The sequence below is a fragment of the Fistularia commersonii genome, chromosome 8 (genome assembly GCF_037954325.1).
Source record: "Fistularia commersonii isolate RoL2024-O1a breed Wild chromosome 8, RoL_Fcom_v1.0, whole genome shotgun sequence".
Classification (NCBI taxonomy): Eukaryota; Metazoa; Chordata; class Actinopteri; order Syngnathiformes; family Fistulariidae; genus Fistularia; species Fistularia commersonii.
In genome coordinates this window covers 6,362,379-6,385,655 of record NC_141291.1, presented here as the reverse complement: position 1 = coordinate 6,385,655, position 23,277 = coordinate 6,362,379, and the positions used below count along the sequence as shown (strand labels likewise).

Sequence of the window (23,277 nt, the reverse complement as noted above, 5' to 3'; positions counted from 1 at the left end):
TCTCGCCTCTGTCGTCTCCTACCAGCTGGCTTCCATCGCGGTGCTCCAGCAGCGGGCGGACTAGGCCCCTCTCAGCCGCAGCACGGTGCCCATGAGCCGGCCCGATCCCCGCCTCATGCCCCGGCAGGTGTGACGGCGCCCCGGGAGACGCGCCCCGCCGGATGCCGCGTCCACGGACCTGCCCCGCGGGAGGATCGGACGGGGCTACGATGAAACCAAAAGCAAAGTGCGACACACGCACGTCCTTGCACATCCCGCAGGGGCCTGCACCGCCCCGCACCTCGGCGTTCCCCGGCCCGTCCTGGAGCTAAAGGCTCGTCCGAGAGGCGGAGTAGATCATTGTGTGCGTGTGCGCGGAAGGTGACGCGCTTACGGCGACTGCTCCTGCGCCGCCAGACGAGGAAGTGAGGGATTCACACACACACACACACACACACACACACGCACACAGACACACACGCCCATTTCAAGCCTGTCGTCCCCCCGCCGCAACAAGCCGGAGCCGATCCCCCGGACAAACGCGACCAGGGGCGCCGGAAACATGCGCCCGCCGTCGGATGGACGCCGCGAATAAGCTGCGCATTTCAGGAGGTTTGTGACCGGAGCTTTCAGCGACGGCGGCGCGACAATTTGCACAACGTTAATGCAGCGAGACTCCGTGTGGAGGCCTGTCTCCATCTTTTTTTTTTTTTTTCTTTTTTTTTTTTTTTTTGAATAGTCACATGCGTCGATCTGTGGCCGTGAAGGCGGCGTGGAAGCACCGCGGTTCGTTCCGGATCATCGCCGACGGGGGGCTGCGGGCCAGATGTCAGCATCTGCCCGCACCTGCTTGCGTGGCGATGTTGTCGTACCGTTTGCACCGCACGGCTGTCACGCCGGAGCTCACGACGTGAAAAGTTTATTTTATTTATTTTTTTTGTTTTATAAACGATTACAACGAGAAACTTTTTCTTTATTTTATTTCTCGCTATTACAGTGTAACAGTCTTCTATTAATGGTGTTACAGTGTGTGCGATATTACTGAAATATTTCCTGTGTTTGATCATGGTTCTTCTCTTTTAACGTACTAACGGAATGTTACAACACAGAACTTGTAATAACAAGATAACTTACTGTTGGGAAAAAATCTACTTATTACTAACTCATCTACTAACCCCTTTGTGCAATTGCACATCAGAAAGTAACGCATGGCTTAATGGCAGAGGTGTGAAATTACATTGTATTTCAGTTAAAACTGAAAATCGAGTTGACATTTGACTCCTAACAGTGACGCCTCAATGTCAAAACACCGGGATGTTGGTTAAGACAGATATTTGAAAGATACTGGAATTCGGTCGATAAACAACTAAAAAATAAACAAGGCCGTATCGATATCAGTTCTATCTTTAAAATGCAAATTGCTGAATGGGCAATTTGAAATGTGAAATTCATGTTTTCCCTCCAAACCACAGTAAGAATATCTGCGTTGTGGGTATAATTTTTCCATTATTACACTTGTCAGAGATGAGGGATTTTGTCAGGTAGTTCTGAAAACGAGGCTGCTAGTTACTGACGCTCGACTTCTCCAACCGGATGATTTTCCAGTTGTTTTTTTATTCTTAAATGGAAGGAAGAGAAAAGTTTCCTGCGGTTTCCTGACTCTTGGATATAAAAGTCACCGCATCGGCACAAGATAGCGGTGTTAAAAACAAATCATCAGTGTTGGCCGCCATGTCAGTACCGTGCAACTTCATTTATTTTTCAAAATGTTCTTCAATTTTACCTGTCGTACAAACTGGACTGATTTAAGCCAATGAGCACCCTGCTAGTTATGAAGTATTTGTTTGTGTACAGTGTGTCATACAAAATGTAGTGATGATATTTTTGAATATTTAAATGATTAGGCCATAAACTCACCTGCACGTAGGATTTGCGGGGGAATGGGGCTAATCCCAGCTGATATATGAAGTCACGTGACTCCTCTTCCTGTCCGACTTGCGTCTAGTGTTCTTAAGAGAAGAAGGATGGACAGGGAGGCGGGTCGGAGCCAGTCGGAGCACGGGGAGGCCACGAATGGGAGCAGCCCGCAGACCGCCAGCTCCGCCCCCGACCCCTCCGCCCCCGCTACCCCGACTCCGCCGCGTCTCACCCCCAACCCCATGCTCCTGGACTCCCAGGCGTCTACGCTGACGCCCACCACCTCCTCCCCTCCGCCGCCCCTCACCCCAGCTCCCACAATCTCCGCGGCGCACGGACCCAAGGCGGCGGCGTCGGTGGCGCCCGGGACTCCCTCGCCCCACATTCTCGTCCCGGCGCCCCCGAAACTCACTTCCACCGCCAGTCCCGCCCTGCGCACCTACTCCCGCCAGATCCTCCCCTCGGCAACCACCGCCTCCAGGACATCTCCTACGACCACGACACAAAGCTCTTCCACCTCAACTGCCACCTCCTCCCCCATCCTGTCCTCTTCCCCCTCCGCCCTGACAACGAAGACCTCCACCACACTGACCAATGGGACCACCAGGCCCGTTTCCACGCCGACCTCCACGGCCATCACGCCCTTCCACACTCCGGCCAGCCCGCCAGGCCGACAGGTAGCGTTTCCTTCCATTTCGCTTTCGGTGTTGCCCACCTTTTGCCTTTAACATCTTGTGTTTGCCGCCATAAAATACAGACGGGTGCGCCCGCATCTCAGAATAAACAAGAAAAATCTTTTTTTCCACTCGTGCCTAATGTGCCGCCTAGATTTATGTGCTTTTATTGAATTTTCTTCTAATAAGATAAGACAAATTGGAGTTTCTCCCGTAGCAAACAAAGTCACCCCGTGCCACGGGATTTCATTAATCTCCTCTCGTCCCCGTCCTCTGGTTTTCCCTCCCTGCCCCGGTCTTTTGTTTTCCAGGTGTCCCAGGGTCACTCCGTGGGCGCCGCGGGTCTCGTGCGAGCCAATCAAAGCCCGACCCCTCTTAGGCAGCGGGTATCCCAGCAGACGTTGCTCCTTGGGAAAGGTCTCAAGGGGTCTGGCCAGGACCAGGTGCTGCTGAGAGCTCAGATGGTAAACACAAACTTGCTTTCACATCCACTCTCGCGTTCGGCTTCGCTTGAGAGGCTCTTAGCGTCAGACAGGCGATGAGGCGGTCACGGTATCACGTTGGAAACAGGTGTCTGAAAAGGCGGCGTTGCAAAAACATCGTCATTCAGAAACTGCAATGTCAGCAGCGTGGAGCTAAATATGGCGAGACAAGTGAGCGTCCAACAAATCAAACTTTCATCTGAAGATTTTCACACATTATTTTCTATTTATTTATTTATTCATTTTTTCAGAAGAAACCCAACTCGAATGAAGAGTTCACCAGCTGAAGAAGAGAAAACCTCTTGTTGACCCCAGCTTTTCGCTGCTTGTCACTAAAAAAATAAAACAACTAGATTTGATGAATTAGCATGATTAAGATCAAGAAATAGCACCATCAAACCTGAAATCGTGTGAGATGTTAAATAAGAAGAAGCAAATAAATACCTAAAAATAAGGAATATGAGTCCTGAAAAAATAGATTTTGTAAAAACGAGAACCAAATAAATTGGGATTTTATCTTGATGTAATTACCTATCTCTTAAATGATCAAATCCTTAAAATGAGTCATTTAAGATAAATAAATAAGATATTCGCAATTGAAATACACCATATTCCAGATACTGTGTAGGTCACCTGGGTGATCAGGCCCTGATAAAGATAACATCATCAATAACCATGAAAAGGTCTTCACATTGCCAAAAAAAAATTACATTTAATATCAAAACATTACATCTCTGTCTCAGTCTTTCAGCGTGAACCTCAGTGCTTGAATCCCTGCTTTAAATCCTCCTCTTTCCTCCTTCCCCCCTGCAGCTGATTCTTACGTCTGCTATGCGACCTGCTCCACCCTCATCTTCCTCCTCTTCCTCTTCCTCCTCCTGCTCCCCCCCTTCGTCTAACCCCGCCTCAGCTCAGGTGAGCAGCTGTGTGTGTGTGTGTGTGTGTGTGTATATGTGTTTTCAAGCTTGGATTCAAAGTCTCACTCTGTGTCCTCTTTCTTTCCAGAGTCTCAACCTGAGGCCTCCCCCTCCAGCCACCCCTCCCCCTCCCCCAGGGGCCCTCGCCAATCCCCCGTCCCTCCGCCTCAAGCCCCCAACCACTGCACCACCTCCCCTCTCTCGCCCCAACGCGCCCCTCTTCCCGCCTCTCCGACCACGGCCGCAGCCCAGCGCCACGGTGACGGAGAGCCCGACCACGCCCAGCCGCCACCTCGCCGTCCCGCCTCCAAGTAGGTCCCACAGGAGGCTCCCGTAGGGCCGCAGCAGAACGGGAAACCGGGAGTTACGTGCGAATACACGGCGGAAAAAAAACGAGTAAAGGGATAGTGAGGTGACACACCTTGGTCCCTGTCCTTCCAACCGTACAATTGAACATTTGCTTTTGAGACGCAGCCATCGGAGTCAGAACTGGTTTCGGACATCTTTTGGTCGGTTCCCAAAGCAAAACGACCTCCTCGCTTGTTTGCCTATCTTATCCATCCGTGCCATCAGAGCGTCCGAAAGTTTTGACAAGATTCACCGTGTTGATAAAGATATCGTTTTCCCCGCCGCCTCTTTTTCTCGAGACCACGGCCTCTCTGCAGTCTGGGCACGGGTCAGAGGACGGTTTTCCACAACTGCCATTTAAAAGTCATGGTCTTTTTTAATCGAATTGCATTTTTTTTGTTTTATTTTTTTCCTTCTTTTTCCTTCTTTCACGGAGGAAAAGTCATGGGTTAAATAGCCGGAAATCCCATAAATTCAGCAAAACTACAGATAAAATCTGAAAAAATAAATCATCTTATGGTGCAAATAATCATTTTTAATTAATCAATTAATTCAATTATTTTTAATAATTTGCGATGTTTAATCCGATGCTCTTGATTTCTCTCTAGAATTTATTTCTAATTTTTGGATATTCTCCGGCCAATTCAAATGAATCCCAAGAAAATTAAAGTCATGGCTCCTTTAATAAATAGAGCCATGAATCTCAGTTTTTGTCTTTATCATCTTGATACAAACACTGAGGACGTAGTATGGATGATGACATCTGAAATCACTCTTTCCTATACTCATCTTTCCCTGCAGCTCTCTACTCTCCGGTTCGAGCCGTCCCCCTGAGGCCCCGACTTCATTCGCCGAAGATAGCGTCCGCGAGGCATCCCTCCCCGCTCCAGCCAATCGCCGCAGCCTCGGCCCTCCAGGCCTCGCCTTCCTGTAGACCCCTCGCCGGACTGAAGAGCTGCCCGTTGTCGCAAACCATGCTGGGCTCCGGCCCGGCCCCGCCCAGCTCGCTGCCAGGGGTCAACCCGCTGTCAGCCGCGTCCCACTTCGAGCCGTCGCCGTCCGCGTCGAGGCAGCTGCAAATCATCGCTCTCTCCTCGGGTCGCCAGCCAAAGTCCGGCACGTCCGCCCCGGCGCAGTCCGTCGTCGGGTCAACCGAGCTTTCCAGCCAATCAAAGAGGACTTTGAGCGGCGACGATGTTCTTCCCCTCCCTCTCAAACCATCGTTACCAAAAACTCCTCTGCCCTCGCCACCTTCCCTCCTGAGCCCCGCCTCCCCTCCGAGTCAAACTCTTGTCCAAACAGGAGGGGAGGCGAAGGAGAGCGAAGGGCAGCGAGAGAAGGGACAAGGAAAGTCTGGCAGTGTGGGACGGGAGAAACATGACCAAAGAGAGGAGGGGAAGAATGCAAAGGAAAGCCCGACCGGTCCGGAGCAGGATGGCGAAGCAGGTGGGGAGGAAGAAAAAATGGAGGTGACAGAAGAAGGTCCCGCCGATGTTGCGAAAGAGGTGGAAGCTAAGGAGAAGAAGGAGGAGGAAAGGGACACGGACACACCCATGGACCAGTCCGACGGAACCACCAGTCCGGTGCTCCGCCATTGCCACAAAATGGATTCTACCCCTACATGTGAAACGGTGAAAGACTTCAATGCAGAGTCAAAATCCATCCAGGGTCTTGTTTCAGCACCGGCGCCGGTCCAGAACCCGGCCGCCGAGCTTCGAGACGCCCAGCCAGCAGGCCAGGAGGACTTCTGTGAAAACATGTCGACCCAGTCTGACAACCAGTCAGGTAACTCTCTGTAGATGACGAATGTTTTGGCGCGGCAGACTCCTCAGATGAAACATGGCTGCATTTAGTGTTTCGGCCCTCGGGCTTCAATTTGTGTCAGTAGAACTGATCTCTGTGTCAGTCTGATTCATGGTCCCTGCCAACAATGAAGTCGCCTCCTGATCCGTTTCTACGGTGCTTTCGGGGTTTTATTGACCGGCTGAGTTTCAGTTTGACTAAAACAGGCAGGAAACCCAGCGGTTAGTGTTCAGAGATTATCTGATGACGCCGGAACGAAGGGGCAGGTTCACCTGTCAATCACAGGGTCACATATAAGCCACTTAAGGACAGAAAAGTTCGAAGACAAAGTTCTGAGAACCGTCCAGCTCAAATTTCATTCCAGTTCATACCATTAAAGTTTTGTATTCTCGCAGACAGTGAGGGACCAGTGGTCCACGCTGGTGGCGTCAAAAATAGCCATGGACTGTCAGATGGGCTGAAGTGTTTTTATTTTCTCTCTGCGCTGCTTTGCCGAGTGAAAAACTCCACCGTAAGATGACTCAAATGTTATTTTGGAGAAAATGTTTATGTTGCACTGCAAGAGTTCCGACCTCTTTGTCAGCCCATTTCTTGTTGGTCCATTACGTCATAATCGCAAGAAAACAGCTGACCAGTGAGCACAATAGTTTTTAAAAATGGGATGCCGCAAGAAGTATCTGCTAATTGCTAATTGTGAGTTCCACCAAGAGCCAACGTCTTGGGAACCCCTGTGGAGCTGTGAAAAGACCTCGCCTTGGAGTTGGAGCTCAAATGGTTTTGGGAACTGAAGTCCTCTTTGTTAGTCCATTTCTCGATGGTACTGTCGATTTTGCAAGTCACAAGAAAATAGCTGACCAGTGAGCGCAATAGTGTTTAAAAATGGCATATGCTAATGGTCGTGACTTATGAGTTCCCCAAGTCGCCAAGCACGCACGTCATAGGAGTTCCTGTGGAACCATGAAAGGACTCTGCCTCGGAGTTGAAGCTAAAATGGTCTTAGGAACTGAGGTCATCTTCATCAGTCAGTTTTTACCGGCACTGTCCATTTTGTGTTAAATCACAGGAAAACTGCTGACCAGCGGCCACAGTTTAAAAAAAAACGGCGTGCTGCAAGGAGTATCTGCTAATGGCCGTGACCGACTGCAAAGCACCAGGAGTTTCTATGGAACCATAAAAAAAACAAAACAAAAAAACCCTGCCACGGAGTTGAAGCTTAAATGGTTTTAGGAACTGATATCCATTGTTCTCTGGTTCCTACGCTGGCCGAATGCATGGAAATAGCATCTAGCGTGTTCTGAGTACCAGACCGGGTCACATGCTGAAACATCTATGCAGGACGTTAATGGGGAATTTTGTGCAAATACATCCTTCTTAATCTTTTAAACAGTGTAATGACTGTGTCACACCTGTCTCTTTTCCTACAGCGCTGTCCAGCCTCTCCTCGCAATCTCCTCCCTCTTCCCCCTTCATCGTCCCCCAAGGCGACAACCCCCCTCCGCTCCTCCCAGCGCAGAACGCCCAACCGGCCGACCTCAGCCTTTCCGTGCACGGATCCAAGATTACTGAAAAATCAGCTGAGGAGTCACAGCACAGGGCCGGACCCGAGATGGACGCTCAGCTTCTCGGCCAATCGGAGCCAGAGTCGGAGGGTCCGCGTCAGCCAACAAGTAGCCCCTGGGAGCCAAAGGCGTGGCCAGAGGGACGGCAGGTTCTGACCCACCTGGTGGAGGGATTCGTCATCCAGGAGGGCCTCCAGCCATTTCCTGTAAGGACACACACAAACACACACATGACATATGGATCATAACGATAACTCAAGTATTTGTGACCCCAGGAACAGACTTTCGCCAAGCGTACATAACTTTCAAGACAACTGGCTGGATGTTGCATTAATATGACACAAACCTCACATAACAAAAACCAAGAGAATAAATGAGGATAAAATGTATACTTATTAGCTAATCATGAACACCGGTATGTTGATGTTGGTGCGGGTCTTTAAGCGGCTGTTGGCTGTGCAGGTGAATCGCTCGTCCCTGCTGGTTCCAGAGCAGGTGACCAAACCTCAGGAGGTGAACGGGACCAATGGGAAAACGCCGCTGCCTGTGACGGACACGGCCAAACAAGCTGAGCACTCCAGTGACTCAGATGAAGAAGGGGGAGACACTGATGACCACGGCACCAGTAAGAGATCCAGCTCAGGCCTATAGAAATAGAAATATTTGCAGGAAATGTTGTTTACATATATATATATATATATATATATATATATATATATATATATACACACACACACACACACACACACACACACACACACACACATTTTTTTTTCTGCAAATATACGCATACACACACACATATGTGTGTGTAGACATATTTCTATTCACATATACTTTGCATACATAGTGTGTGTATATATATTTACAGTATATATATATATATATGTGTGTGTCCATGTGTGGTCATACTGTATGTGTGTATATATATATATATATGGCACAAAAAAATATAGGGAACACTAAAATAACACATCCTAGATCTGAATGATTGAAATATTCTTATTAAATACTTTGTTCTTGATATAGTTTAATGTGCTGACAACAAAATTTGGATTTGGAGTCACACTCAAAGATTAAAGTGGAAAAAAAGAACAGACGTGTGACTGACTTGGAGTTACATTGTGTGGTTTCAGTGTTCCCCTCGTTCTTTTGAGCACTAAATATACATCCAGGATTGTTAATACCATGAAAGTAACCAAAAAGCAAGTACAAATTTTGTAACAAATTGCAAAAACAGTCACAAATGATACACTTAGTAAGATGATCAGCAAAAGTAAACTAATAACCGGTTGGAGATTACTGTACGTATCTGAATTGGGGTTTGACATTTCTGGGAAATTGGCAACAAAAAAAAAAAAAAAATCCACACAAAAAATCCACCAAAAATTAAAAATGGTCAAGAAGTTTACTGAGAAATAACCTAAAAAGGAATGTATTGAAATTGGTTTTACATCTCACAGTTGTATTTTTTCATTTGTATTTTTCTTAGTCAGAGTGTCCGTTATGCATGATTCAGGTTTCAGAACGATAAAACTGAAACTCGTCTTTCCTCAAATCAGAAGCTGGAGGGGTTTTCGGAGGGTAAACCCCCGTCAAGAACGGTGGCGGAGCCGGGGGAGGGGGGGGGGGGGTCATGTGATCTGGAGGTTGCCGTAGCGCACCGCACTTTAGATCAGATAGGTGACTGTCTGTCTCCCTCATTCAAACAGGACCCGGCCAGCGGGACAGAACCGTGCTGCACTGCCAGTTCTGCGGGAAGAGAGGCCACGCCCACAACTTCATGCGGTCGAAACGCTTCTGCTCAACTTCCTGTGCTCGCGGGTGACATCTTATTTCATTGGCTCGGAATCAGAAGGCAGAGCAGTGCAGTTGTGTGTGTGTGTGTGTGTGTGTGTGTGTGTGTGTGTGTGTGCATGGGCAGGATGTGATGTGTGACCAGATAGAAATATGCAGCAGACGGATGCAGAGATGTGTGTCAATGAAAATTTTTCTTCGGCTTTATCTTCATGGCTCAGATTCAATGTGCGTCTGACGAAGCGCCTGCGGGCCCTGAGCGCCGGCAGTCGGACGGAGAGGCCCCGTCCGGCCCTGAACAGGGCGGAGTCTGTTCCTGGGAAACCTCTCCTCCTGCGGCTGGTAGGGGGAGCCTCACCTACACCATCTGTACGCCCCCCCCCAAAAAAAACCATGAAAATATCATGTCATGTAAATAATGTTCAATAGTCTGTGGTGAAAAATGAATCGATTTATTTTACTTAAAAGCACCGTGAAAGAAGGAACTGGAAATCCATTGAAACGGACATTATCATTAAAAATATATATTTAATTGAAAAAGGCTGGATAAATTTAATCAGGTAATATAGGTGAAAAATGTATTTTAAAATGTTTAGAAAAAAATATTTAGATATTCAAAGAAATTTCATTTTAAATGAATTTGTTTCCCACTCTCTGGTTCTTGTGTAAGAAACACGTCTGATGTTCACCTGTTCCAGCCTCGTGATCTCTGGAGCGCCGGACGCCGAGAGAAGGAGGTGAAGGAGAAGGTTACAGCGGCGGAGGAAGAGGAAGAGGAGGAGGAGGAAGAGGAGGAGGAAGAGGAAGAGGAGGAGGAAGAAGAAGAAGAGGAGGAAGAGGAAGAAGAGGAGGAGGACATGGACAGAGGATTGGAGGAGGAGGACGACGACGGAGGGGAGGACGACCCCGCCGTCGCCGTGACGCCCAGGATGGATCGGCGGGCGACGCGGATAACCAGGACGACGTCGGCGCCCGCGGTGACCACGTCCACACCCACGAGCACCTTCAAGCCCACCCCCTCCCAGTGGAGCGTGGAGGAAGTGACGGCCTACATACACACACTGCCAGGTGAGTGCGCCTCATACGTCGATCGGTACCGATCAATATATCGTCTATCGATCGCCGACCTGGACTGACATAGTAGGCGACCCGTATCATCATCCCTCCACCCGATCGCTAATACACACACCATGCGTGAACTGTAAATAAAACCTGAACTGAGAAAACTGCGGCGTCAGTAAAGAAATAAGATTAAAATAAATGTTTAAATTAAAAATAGGTTGAATTAATTCAAATAAAGCATATTAGGTGTGCGTTGAAATTAGTGAAATCGCAAACACGAAGATGAAATAACAAACGGAAAGTGACCCGGGCGGAACTGATAAAAAAAAGAACTGAAAATGCCACATTGTTAAAAATACAAAATTTATAAATAAACGTAAAGAAAATAAACAGATAAACTGGTTCATTTAACCGTTTTTAAACGTTTTCTGCTGCCCTTGCGGGTTGTCGCAGAGAAAACCATCGGAAGGTCGGAGGTGCGATCACCGACTCCTCCTGTCTCCGTGGCAACGGTTCTTTGAGCAAGAACCCAGTAACGCAATCCGGTGTTGAGATCATTTGATTAAAAGGGGCCTCACCTTTGGGTTTTAGAGATAAACACGGAAACCTCGGACAGCTCAATGCAGGCGGCCTTCTGAGAAGGACAGAAGTAGAACGTAAGAGCGTGAGGGTTGGGATATAAGCACAAATGATTTCATACTTATAATAACAGAAGTGATGATACAATAATAGCTTTAACACTTCTCAAATATTTTATGGTGTACACATGAGAAATGAGAGGCCGGGGACTTGGGAGGAGACATGACGTTGCGCGAGGTGCATCACGGGATATCCTTCGGCAACCTATCTGTGCGTGCGGTGTCCCGCAGGTTGCGGTGATGTTGCCGAGGCCTTCAGGCTGCAGGAAATCGACGGCCAGGCGCTGCTGCTGCTTACCGAGGACCACCTGATGACCAGCATGAACATCAAGCTGGGGCCGGCGCTCAAGATCTGCGCTCACATCAACGCCCTGAAAAACCAGTGAGATGGAAACGGGGCCGGTCAGGGGAGGGGCAAAGGCAATAAAGATGACGAAGGAAAAAGCAAAAGGCTTAACACCGGGGATGACAGAACAAAGTCACAAAAAGAGGTAATTTAATATGAGATTATAAATCGAGGCGTGGCCTTATGAGAGGGGGGAGGGAGAAACCCGAGGAGCCTGACTGCCGCGGGGGGTCGAAGGTCATTTTTGTAACTTTGTGTATATTTTACAAGCCGCTGGAGAGTGTACATTTGAAGCTATTTCATGAAGGATTTTCAACATTTAATATATGAATTTGTCTATTTAGTTTTTTTTTAGAATGTGACGTCAACAACAAATCTATCCCGTAGCTAACATAACCGGTGTGTGAGAAAAAAAAAAAGAAAAATAACCATAATAATACGTAGACTTTGTAAGTGATTCATGAAAGTTTAATGTTTTATATCACTATATTCTGGACAAAAAAACATGTCTGTGGATTAAAAAAAAAGTCACTATCAGGATGGAGACTGTTGTCTTTAATTGTCACATTTTTATGGTATCTTGCTTGGAATTATTTAATAAATGAATAGCTAATCAAGGAGATTGTTTCATTTCAGCCTATTAAAATGAAATACTCTGGAGGTAGTCCGAGTCGACGGTGAGCTCAACAATGTTTTTGGGCCATTTCTTATTCAGTTTTTATGTGTGTGCCAACTAGGTGAGCAAAATGAAAATTCCAATTTAAATATTTCAATTTTTTGGCTTTTTTTTTTCAATTTTAAAATCATTAATGATCATATAAATGTACTGACCGACAATATTTTGTATGTAATCATCCATACAAAATTAAACAAAAGGAAAAATAAGTTTCTATATTCAATATTGATTGAAAATTCTTGTTAAAATATTCAAAGAAAATAGTTTGGCGGGCCGGATAAAAAAACAAAATAGGCCGTAAAATGCCCGGGTCTGGTCTAAACGGTAGATTTTAATGTTGCACCGCCTTACATTTTCCGCTGCCATTTAAGTGTCTGACATCAATTTAACAGCTGGGTCTTACAACTTTGTGTTTAATTATTGATTCCTAGAGCAAAGCGAGCTGCCCTTTGCCCTGGTTCCAACTTTAAACATGAACGACGATCGATACACAGTTTCACAATCGTTGGAATCGTCCTTTTCTTAGAATAAGTCAAGGAAAGGCCGCTAGAGGGCCCGTGTGAGTGAGGTGAGATTTGAAAAAAATGCTTATTTTGTATTCAGGTCTCTTTCTCTCGGCTTTTTTTTTTTTTTTTTTTTTTTGAAACATGAGACGTTGGTTTCCTACTTCTGCATCCCTGGTCTGGTTCAGATTTGAGAGTTTATTTCTGATTGGTTCTGAGTTTGGACCTAGGCGGACTTCTCCACCGCACCCTGCGAAAACCCCACTCTGGACGCATCACCCCGCTGCGTATCGGCCGAACCACAGGACCGCTGGCTTATTTTTAAGGATTTTTCTTTTTTGAAGAAATAGAAGATAATATTTTCATTTTTTGTAGAGGGGAAAAAAAATCTATATCAGTGATTTATAAAAAAAAAAAAAAAAAAAAAAAAAAGAAGAAAAAAAGTGTGCGTCTGGGTCTCCATGGCGCGCATGTGCAGACAGGTGATGGGCAGCGCGGCGAGTTGCGTGGGCTGGGTGGGGGTCATCATCGCCACGGCCACGAATGACTGGGTGCGCACCTGTGACTACACCGTGGCAACCTGCATGCGCATGGACGAGCTCGGCTCCCGTGGCCTGTGGGCCGAGTGCGTCATCTCCCCGGCGCTGTACCACTGCGTGGCCCTCAACCAAATCCTCAGCCTGCCAGGTGACGTGGGGATGATGCGGGGAGGAGGGTTATCCAGTTCCTATCACTTAGAAAGTTATGATTGATCCATAAGTTATGATATTTTTACACACACACACACACACACACACACACGCATATGATTTACATCCACCGGCTAAGCGTTGCTGTGAAATAATGTAGCTTTAAAAAATAGCCATATGTAAATAATGCTCATAAAACATGTAATTATATATAGCACTATTTATATATGTTTATAACATTTGAATCTATTAGTTGCATAAATAAGTGCATGCTGTGTATGTTACTACATACACTTAAATGAATGTATATATAGACATATATACATACAAATATGTAAATGTATGGATATGCATACATTTATACATGTGTAATACGGATATATATGTGCGAATGTATGTGAGAATTAATTTACATATGTGTATGTAAAAATGTGTGTGCATATATATATATATAGATGTATATATATATGTGTGTGTGTGTATGTGTATGTATGTAGATATATAAACATTCATTTGCATATGTGTAAAAAAGCGTATTTATGTAAATAATAGATGCATATGTTATAATCAAATATTAAAAAATAATATACATAAATACTTACATTTAAGTTATTTCATGTTTTAAGTGTATTTTTTGCATGTAGGGGTTAGGGTTTTTTTCTATTTTAAAACTACTTCATTTGAAAACATGACACTTGCTAGAATAATTAGCAATAAACCCAAAAGGTTGAGACGAAAATTGTAAATGGTAAACTGTCAGAACCATCAGCCAACACGCTGAACCTGAAATTGAAAACCAGAACATGAGAAGCAGTTCCCACAATTGTCTCACAATCTTTTTTTTTAGAAAGAAAGGATAAACGCTGAAAGTCTCTGAGGCAAAGAAAGGGATTTTGAACTAAAATCCCAGCTCATTTTAGGTAATTTATTATTAAATTTGTGAGTAATTACTTGAAAATCTTTCAGATTTTTGGGGTCATTTTTGAAAATTTAGTGCAATTTTTGGGGGGCCTTTTGTGTTGCAATATGCTTTGCAAATCCTTTTGATTTTGAAATTATTTAGATTCTTCAATTAAAAAAAGGTAATTAATAGATAAATAATATAAAATTAAATCAATTAATTAATTCATAAATTAAGAATAATAAATTAAAAACAAAACACTTTTCAAAAATAAAAACAACAAGTTAATGTCTTATATCGGAATAATATCGGAATCATTTCTTTTGTTATGTTTAAAAAGAATAGAAGTTATTTCTAATCAATTGGAAATTTTTACTCACACCTTAAAAAAATGAATCCCTGTTTGCATTAATTGCTGTTAAAGTTTATGCTTCACTCTATTTCCGGGGTGAGCTGGTGGGCCACATTTCTTATTTAATTTTAATACCTGGGCCAACTAAGTATCATGAAAATTGAACCAAATGAAAATTGCAATTTAAATATTTACATTTTTTGGCATTTTATTTCAACTTTAAAATCATTCATGATCATATAAATGTACCGACATGATTTTGTATGTAATCATCCATACAAAATTAAACAAAAGGAAAAAAATAAGAAGTTTTTAAATTCAGTATTGATTGAAAATACTTCTCAAAATATTCAAAGAAAAATAGTTTGGCGGGCCGTATAAAAAAGCAAAATGGGCCTGATGTGGCCCGCGGGCTGTAAAATGCCCAGATCTGCTCTATTTTCTTAGCTTCCAGATGCATGTGTGTGCATTCCTCACTGAAACGTGCACAAAGAGATGCCACATGTGAACCTCTGTACGGGAGCTTTAAAGCAAACAGATGCTGCTCTCTCTCTTTCCCTCTCACCCTGTCGCTCTCAGCCTACATCCAGACGTCTCGAGCCCTGATGGTTTGCGCCTGCCTGCTGGGCCTTCCCGCCACGCTGCTGGTGCTCATGTCCATGCCCTGCGTCCGGCTCCCGAACGACACCTCCGCCATCAAACAGCGTCGAGCCTGGGTGGGGGGCGTCCTTATAATCATCATGGGTGAGGACCCCAAACACACACACACACACACACACACACACACACACACACACACACACACACACACACACACACACTCAACTCGTGACAAATCTGCAAATGCGAAGGGAATAACTTTACAACATGTTCTAATTTGAAGTTCAGGTAACCAAAATTAAATGACAATTATCTCTAGAGTAGAGAAAATACGCACAAAATAGAATCCTTATACTTTGCATCTCTGTTCATGCACCAAATATTGGTATGAAAAATATTGCTACTTAAATATCTGGATATGTGATGTGTAAAAAGAAAGGACAGAGCAACGTGGAATGATTTTATGATCGACTTAACCAATTATTTCTACAAGGGCGATGCCACATGAGTGCTCGGGTCACCACACTGGCTTCCTTTTTTTTTAAATTTATCATTTTTTTTAGGCATACAAATCACTGAACAGCCTCAGCGGTGACTCTCAGTCCGATGAAATAATGAATAGCTCCAAGGTTGAGCGGGTCTTCGTGTGAGTTGAATCCTAAAAATGATTAACATGCATGCAATGCGCAGATAAACTTATGAAGAAATTGGAACAACTAAAATGAAATGTAAGCAACATATTGATGCACCAGTTAGGACTTCTGCGTCATAGCAAGAAGGTTTCTGGTTGGATTCCGACAGGAGACCTTTCTGTGCGCTTGCATGTCTTCCAGGCAGTCCAAAAACATACAGCTGAGTAACTGGAGACCCTAAATGGACACACATGTATGAATTAGAGTGAATGGTCTCCACCAACCGTCTCAGCTACCCTCTCAAAACCTCAACACCAAACATTCAGCAAATTTAGAAATGTAATTAATTTCTCAAGGGATCTCATAAATTAGCAAGAAATTATCAAAAAAGTGAGTCCCGTCATTTGAATTTTTACCGAGAAAAAAAAAAAATCATGCAGTGTGCATGTTAGGTATGCTACAGGATAAAGGGTTCAGGGTTATTTTTTTGTCCCTGACTTCCTTCCGCCAGGATTCATCTGTCTGACTTGCGTACTTCCCGAGTCTAGACAAAAGCCTGACACAGAAGCTGAATGATGCATTTGGAGAATGTCAGCGACATTCATAGTCATATAGCCATAGGCCATATTCATCTTTTCAATATTAGTTTTTAGTTATTTTACGCCTCATAGGTGATCGTTTTCAGCCTTTTCCATTCCATTCCACAGAGCCACATCATTTCTGCTGTCATTTATTTACTCCATCGTAACCCTTCCAACCCTGTTTGTAAATCTAAAGGCCCTAAATTTCATTTAATTATCGTGCTAGATCTGAAGACCACAAGCACTCGGGAAGTGAAGTCAGCATTAGGCCACCCCTCTGTGTAGCTCTTTTATTTCTATGTACAGTTAAGTGGTATTAAAAAATGTTGTGTTTTGTTATAAACAACATTATTCATACCTCACCGGGATACATCTCCGTTTGCAGTGTGAGTTTCGGGAAGCTTGTCGGGTATCCGCTAACTGAGCCGACAACGTAAGTTTGGGATCACTGTTAGCACCATCAAAAACCATCTCAACAGCTAAAGGGTGGCAACTACTCACATCTCTCAGGTGTGATGGATAGATATGTACAGAGAAGGTCAGCTGCACGGAACTGCACCTTTGTAGATCTAGAGAAAGTATAAAACAGGAGAGGAATTATGGTACTCTATAATGAAATCTGGAGTTCAGGGTGCAGTGGTGCAGAACATGTATGCCAACTGTGATACAGTGTGCCATTGGTGTGACAGAGGAGTTTAAGGTTGATTTCTTTGCCACTTCTTGTTTGTTATAGTGATGGACAGGCTGACAGATGAGGTTAGACAGGACTCTCCACAGATGATAATGTTTGCAGATGATATTGTGATCTATAGTGAGAGCAGGAAACATGTGGAGGAAAATGTAGTGGGGTGTGCCATGGAAAGGAGAGGAATGAAGGTTGGCTGCTGCAAGACAAAAGATGTGTGAATGAGAGGGACCCTGGTGGCTACAGGGAGATATAAAAGGTGGAAACGAAGACATATAGAAATGAAAAAATGTGCAAGCGGGTTGGAATAATGAGAGAAAAGTGTTGGACGTGATAAAAGAGTATCAGCCAGAATGAATGGAAAGGTGTCGAAGGCCAGTTGTAAGACCAGCAAAGTAGTCTGGCAGGGTAGACAGTAGCATTGCGGAAAAGACAGGAGGCAGAACTTTGATTTGGTAGTGACGAGGATGGATAGGATCAGGAATGAGTCCATCAGAGGGACAACACATGTTGGATGTTCTGGAGATAAAGTCAGACTGAGACGTACAGGGTCAGATGGAGGATGACGATTGGCTGTGGCGACCCCTGGAGGGTGCAGCAGAAAAGAAAATTAAAATGAAGACCGTTTAGCTGGCAGCCAGTAACGTCTGTTTCTATTGACTTTTTTTCCAACCTTATCTTTGTGGAAAATAAAATGAATCAGGCGGTTTCCTCTGAAGGCTGGAGGTTGTTGTGTATACATTTGCAGTTTGTACTTTGCAAGTAACTTCAACATCATGCTAGCTGCTCCGTTGTGGCAAGATGTCATATCGGTTGGCCGGGCCTGGTGGGTGAAGATATTGAACTCTGTGGGTGGGATTATGTGAATTAGTTTGAAATAGACTTCAGTTGGGGAACAGAATCAGAAAGGATTGTTAATGTGGATGTTTTCAAAGTCTGGGTTGCCTTTTTACTCACACTTTCTCAGTTTGTATCAACGCAGGAGACCCAACACTGAAGTTTTAAACCCAGGGGAACAGATTTTGCACGATAGGCAGTTCTAAATTCTTCCTCTGCCCATAAAAAGGTCACGGGATTTCCCTTAAATTATTGTTTCTGCTGTCACAAATCATCTGAATGGTACCCCAAACAGGAAGGGTTGCTGAAATTTAATGTGGAGACTCCTCATGTTGAGGTGGGGCGATCCACGGCTGCTGAGAGATGGATCACCCTTGTAGAGCTATCCTTGGGAGAGAAAAAACAAAAACAAAAAACGGATCACATTTTGTAAATGACAATCATGGTACATTTTAGAAACATGCTTTTTAAATGGATTGGTGTGAAACAGCTGGCAAAGTGATGGGGAAGAGAGGGTGGGAGGATGGTCCTCCAAATGTGTTGCTAACCAGGAATTGACCCTATATAATGTGATTTCAAAATGGTTCATAGATTATCATTTCAAATGTGAATCTGATAATTGTTATACTACAACATTCCCATTGAGAATTTTAGTTACTTGAAAAATCAACTGTCTTCAGTTCACGTATTCTACTATTTCCATGAAAATAAATAAAATAATTATAGAATGTTTTACACACAATGGTTCGGTGAAAAAATATATAATGCATTAAATAAATCACTGATGACAAGAATTTAAACTACAAAGATAATTTATGTTTGATCTTTCACATTAAGCATAAATCATACGAATATTTGGATTTCATTTTCGTTTTTTAAGAGCTTTTACCTCTTTTATTTTCTTATCCAGCTGTGTGTGGTAGCATTTCGACCATCTGGTTCCCCATCGGCACCCACCAGAACGAGGGCCTGATGTCATTCGGCTTCTCTCTGTACGTCGGCTGGGTCGCCTCCGCCCTCTGCCTCCTCGGCGGCTCGGTGATCTTGTGTTGCCATGGCACCAACCTGGCAGCGCCGAGCCGGGAGAACAGCTTCTACTACTCCAGACAGGGGGGTACAGCCGTACCTCTGGATCCCCCCGCCAACCACACCAAGAGCGCCCGGGTGTGAGGAGGGTGCAGTGGAAGTAAGAAGATGGTGATGAAAAATGTATGTTTCTCTCTTAAGATGCTGCCTTTTTATCAATAGTTTCTAATAATGTAATCAGTTAATCTAACTGTCCTTCCTATGGGTCAGAAATAATCTAATTGTTTGGATTAAACCCCACTGGTTGGCACCAATTCATATTTTTTAATACACCCCAGTAAATAACATGCTGAAATTTATTACACTGAAACAAATACCAATCACAAAATGTAAGAATTGGAAAACCAGGTAGTTCACATCTAGGGTCATAACATTTGTAACAGTTTTGCATTCACTGAAAATAATATTCATGTCAAACACTGAGGCATATTCCTGTAATAAAAATGTTAGATGTTTTTTTTAAGGCACACTTCTGTCAGTCATACGGTGGGGCCTGCAAAAATATTGTTATTCTGCAGGCAGACATTTAATTTGTACCCAAATTAACCCTTTGCTGATGCAGCTGACACAATCACTCATTTCATGAGTGGAAAAGGAAAAAAATAAGATGAATTTAACAAGGATAGCTAGATAAAAGTAGTAGAGCTTGTTGATGAAAACACAGACAATAGAATCCCATTTCTGCTGAGCCCTAAGCTAACCCTTAGCTTAGCTCTTAGCTCTCCTGCGCTTCTTCCATTCCTCAAAAATAAGATGAAGTTAGTAATGATACCTGGACAAACATTGTTAGCACTCCAGAGCTTCTTTCATTCCTCAAAAAAATGAAATTAATAATGAAACCAAGACAAACGTTGTAGAACTTGATGAAAAACACAAAGATTGTGGACTATAGAATCCCAAATGCAACTACTCAAGCCCATTAGCTAACCTTTAGCTAACCTCTTAGCTCACTTGTGTAATGGTATGCTCCTTCTCAGGAATATGTGCAACATATTTCACATTAATCACTTTCCGGCGGTGGACACCCTTCTCTTTGTTTATTAATTAGCTTCAGACATTTCTTTTGAGAAAGCTTACAGTAAGGGCTAGGCTAGCCGTGGTTTTGCTGCCCAAGACTTATTCTGCTGATGGATATCTATAATAATGTACTATATGTACTATATGCTATAATAATAATAATACCTGGACAAATGTAGTAGAGCTTGTTGATGAAATACAAAGTTTGCAAGATTATATAATTCAAATTTCGAGCCTATTTGTTAACTCTTAGCTGAGCGCTTACCGTGGGCTCTTAGCTTTTCACCCTATATTATCAAGCCATTTGGAATCCTATCCAGTATAAGACTCATGTACGCTAGCTTGTGAGTCAGCACGAGGTGAAGCCCAAAGATTGATTTTCTCTGCATGGTGTATTTATTAGTGGACTGAATTTTGCTCAGGGACTGCTGTTTCCCAGAAAATTCATAGTTTTGCGTGAGTTTTGTGACAAGCACCAAGACTCGCACCTACAACCTTAAGTTTGAGAGATGGAAGTGCAAGCTGAGTGGTTAATATGTGGATGGGTGATGCACTTTTCTCATTCCTCCCGCGTTTCCTATCCTTTCTACACTCACATTCCTTCATCAATGCATGATAGCAACTGGATATCCTCTGATATTTTCTTCCGAGTCTCTGGGTGCTCTCATTTCGCAGGTTCCTGGGGTTGCGGCTTTATCTCATGCCCTGCCTTGCGTCCATCATTATTTGTTTTCTGACTATTAAAGTTGGTAGTGTATCATGTCAACTAAAGCCGTGTAGCTGTTAGTGTTGTTTGCATCGAAGGGCCAATGTCACCAAGTGGTTGCTCATGGGGGAATGTCGGTTTTCTGTAAATCATTTTAAAAAGTGCTGTCCAGACCTACCTTCCATGGAAAATGTCATGAGACAACTCTGTTGTGTTTTGGCTTGATATAAATAAAATCAGACTTGACTTGACAAAGCGTACGATACATCCAGCTTTATTTACAAGAACAAGCGTTGTGGACTCATACTTGCAATATTTAAAATTTCAGCCGGGCCTTTTCATCAAACTGCATATTTCTCAATTTTATTTATTTTTTTGATTGAAAATGAACTCTTCCGGATGACATTTGCCATATGTGGGCTTTAAGTGGGCTTTATGGTGGCCAAATCTCTGGTTTATCAAGTTAAATTATGTGTTGAGTTCCACTCTTTGCAGGAAAGAGCTGGAAAGAGATTGTGACTGACAATAACCTTCACTTCACCACATCCTGCCAGGAGAATACGCATTAATCTGTCATGAATATACTATATATGTGTGTGTGTGTATCTGTATATATATATATATATGTGTGTGTGTGTGTGTGTGTGTGTGTGCGCGTGTGTTTTAAATATATATATGAATACTCATGCACACATGTATATGTACAGTATATACATATAAATGTATAAACTACATATATGTGTGTGTGTGTGTGTGTAGTATACATATATATGCAGTATACATACTGTATGTGTCTTATGTGTAATATAATGTAATCCTTAAGTATCTGTATTTTTTTGTTGATAGGTGCAATTTTGTATTTGTGAACATGATCCAAAATGGTTTAGACGCCTGTGAGACTCAGACAGAAGCTTAAATGTCAAAGGATTTGTGTGCAGATTTTCATTCGATCACATCTAAATACTATGTATTTGATGAACTCCACATTTTCATATAAAAAATGTTTGCAGTGTCCAGAAAGAAAAAATAATATTTTTGTTCTCTTTTTATTGGGAGATGTTCTTGCGGTCATTCAGCTCAATCACATTTCAAAAAACAGAAAGAGAAACTCCAAACACAAACTGTCACAAAGGTGAAAAGAACACACACACACACACACACACACACACACACACACACACACACCCACACATACACAAGCTGACAGCGTAATTAACATCCGACGAAACACATAACACATAACACTTGCTTCTGTAAAGTTACCACCACAACCTTTGCAAAACCCAGCATGGCGTTACAGCTCACAAGTTAACACACTCACATACACACCAAAAACACAGAAACAGCAAACTAAGCGTGGGCGAATTGAGAAGATAAAATTTACTGAGTTAACAGCAATTTCTTTTTTAAAGTCGGCTCATTTGTTTGTCATTTTCAACATCTGACCTCTGTCCTCTGTCATAACCGATCGGTTGAATTCAGGATCCAGTCACTAAATTTCAATTTCACAAAATTTCCACAGAGCAGATTGGAGGGATGCCCGCTGGACCAGGTCAAAGCCGCCCTAAATAACAAATTCTGCAAATCACTGATACCTGATAGTAATGATAGATGACATTAATATCATACGTCACAATTTAAAAATGTCAGGCCCCCTACCCTTCCTGTGTTTAAAATAAATTATTTTGAATATTGAAAAGTTGTTTAAAACCCCAAACTGATGTATCCTTTGCAATAGCTTTTTTGATATAAGCTACTTTGTTATACGTATGTGTGTGTGTGTGTGTGTGTATGTATTTGCAAGTTTGTATATATGAAATATATATATCAGGGGTCTAAGACTCGCAGCCAATTGCGGCCCTCGGAACAATATTTTGTGGCCCCCTGCCTGAAATCAAAACAAATACAACAAAATGCACAGAGAACTGAGAAGACATAACTGAGGCATAGTATTGTTGAAATTGCACTTGTTTTTCTTCATGAATCTCGAGTTGTTCGTCATGTATTTTGGAAAGTAACAGTTCATTACATATAAAGATTTCTAGAATTACCTGTTCTCCTTTACACTGAAACAAGGGAAAAATTTGGACTTACCTCTAGGTAATTACGCTAGGATTTTACCGGTCCAGCCCCCTTGACATCAAATTAGGCCAGTTGTGGCTCCTGGACCAAAATGAGTTTGACATCCCTGACATATATATAGTTTAAAAGATAAAGACAATATTTTTCTACTTTGTGTTTTCTTGTTCACATGTTCATATTTCTGCAGGTTCATTGACTCTGACTTGTTGTTCTAGACGCTACAGCATTGTGTTGCGCGGCTCTTTACTAAATTATTGTTGATTCACCAGTGACGGTCGGCACCTGTTAACTGAATTACTGATCTGGACCAGAACGATGTGCACTTGCAGTTTTTTTTTTTGGGATGCTCTGAGAAAAAGGTGGGTTTAGGATAAGAGATTCAAGTAGACATGTTTTCCGGTTCAGAGA

General features: G+C 43.4%; 2 protein-coding genes across 5 annotated transcripts; both read left to right on the top strand.

Annotated features, from left to right (window-relative positions):
- Nucleotides 1-96: 96 nt before the first annotated feature.
- phc3b (polyhomeotic homolog 3b) lies at nt 97-12,139 on the top strand. Of its 4 annotated transcripts, XM_086150740.1 has the most exons (12): nt 97-591; nt 1,985-2,573; nt 2,882-3,034; nt 3,866-3,967; nt 4,058-4,280; nt 5,119-6,102; nt 7,545-7,885; nt 8,142-8,304; nt 9,392-9,503; nt 9,698-9,845; nt 10,175-10,544; nt 11,408-12,139. In XM_086150740.1, exons 2-12 carry the CDS (start codon nt 2,004-2,006, stop codon nt 11,560-11,562), a joined length of 3,321 nt encoding a protein of 1,106 aa, XP_086006866.1. In that variant the 5' UTR covers nt 97-591; nt 1,985-2,003; the 3' UTR covers nt 11,563-12,139. The 4 variants fall into 4 exon arrangements, with proteins under 4 accessions (XP_086006866.1, XP_086006868.1, XP_086006867.1 ...); XM_086150742.1 differs by lacking the exon at nt 3,866-3,967; XM_086150741.1 differs by lacking the exon at nt 97-591 and having other exon boundaries at nt 677-2,573; nt 9,698-9,818.
- Nucleotides 12,140-12,880: 741 nt separating this feature from the next.
- On the top strand, nt 12,881-21,345 carry cldn11b (claudin 11b). Its single transcript, XM_086150752.1, has 3 exons — nt 12,881-13,388; nt 15,223-15,387; nt 18,889-21,345. Exons 1-3 carry the CDS (start codon nt 13,163-13,165, stop codon nt 19,146-19,148), a joined length of 651 nt encoding a protein of 216 aa, XP_086006878.1. The 5' UTR covers nt 12,881-13,162; the 3' UTR covers nt 19,149-21,345.
- Nucleotides 21,346-23,277: the final 1,932 nt, after the last annotated feature.

Bases quoted from the DNA above. Each gene is read 5' to 3' on its own strand.
- phc3b (XM_086150740.1), top strand. From the start codon at position 2,004: ATGGACAGGGAGGCGGGTCGGAGCCAGTCGGAGCACGGGGAGGCCACG. The intron at 4,281-5,118 runs GTAGGTCCCACA...CTTTCCCTGCAG, and splicing joins CCTCGCCGTCCCGCCTCCAA to CTCTCTACTCTCCGGTTCGA. The intron at 9,504-9,697 runs GTGACATCTTAT...TTCATGGCTCAG, and splicing joins TCAACTTCCTGTGCTCGCGG to ATTCAATGTGCGTCTGACGA.
- cldn11b (XM_086150752.1), top strand. From the start codon at position 13,163: ATGGCGCGCATGTGCAGACAGGTGATGGGCAGCGCGGCGAGTTGCGTG. The intron at 13,389-15,222 runs GTGACGTGGGGA...TGTCGCTCTCAG, and splicing joins CCAAATCCTCAGCCTGCCAG to CCTACATCCAGACGTCTCGA. The intron at 15,388-18,888 runs GTGAGGACCCCA...TTTCTTATCCAG, and splicing joins CGTCCTTATAATCATCATGG to CTGTGTGTGGTAGCATTTCG.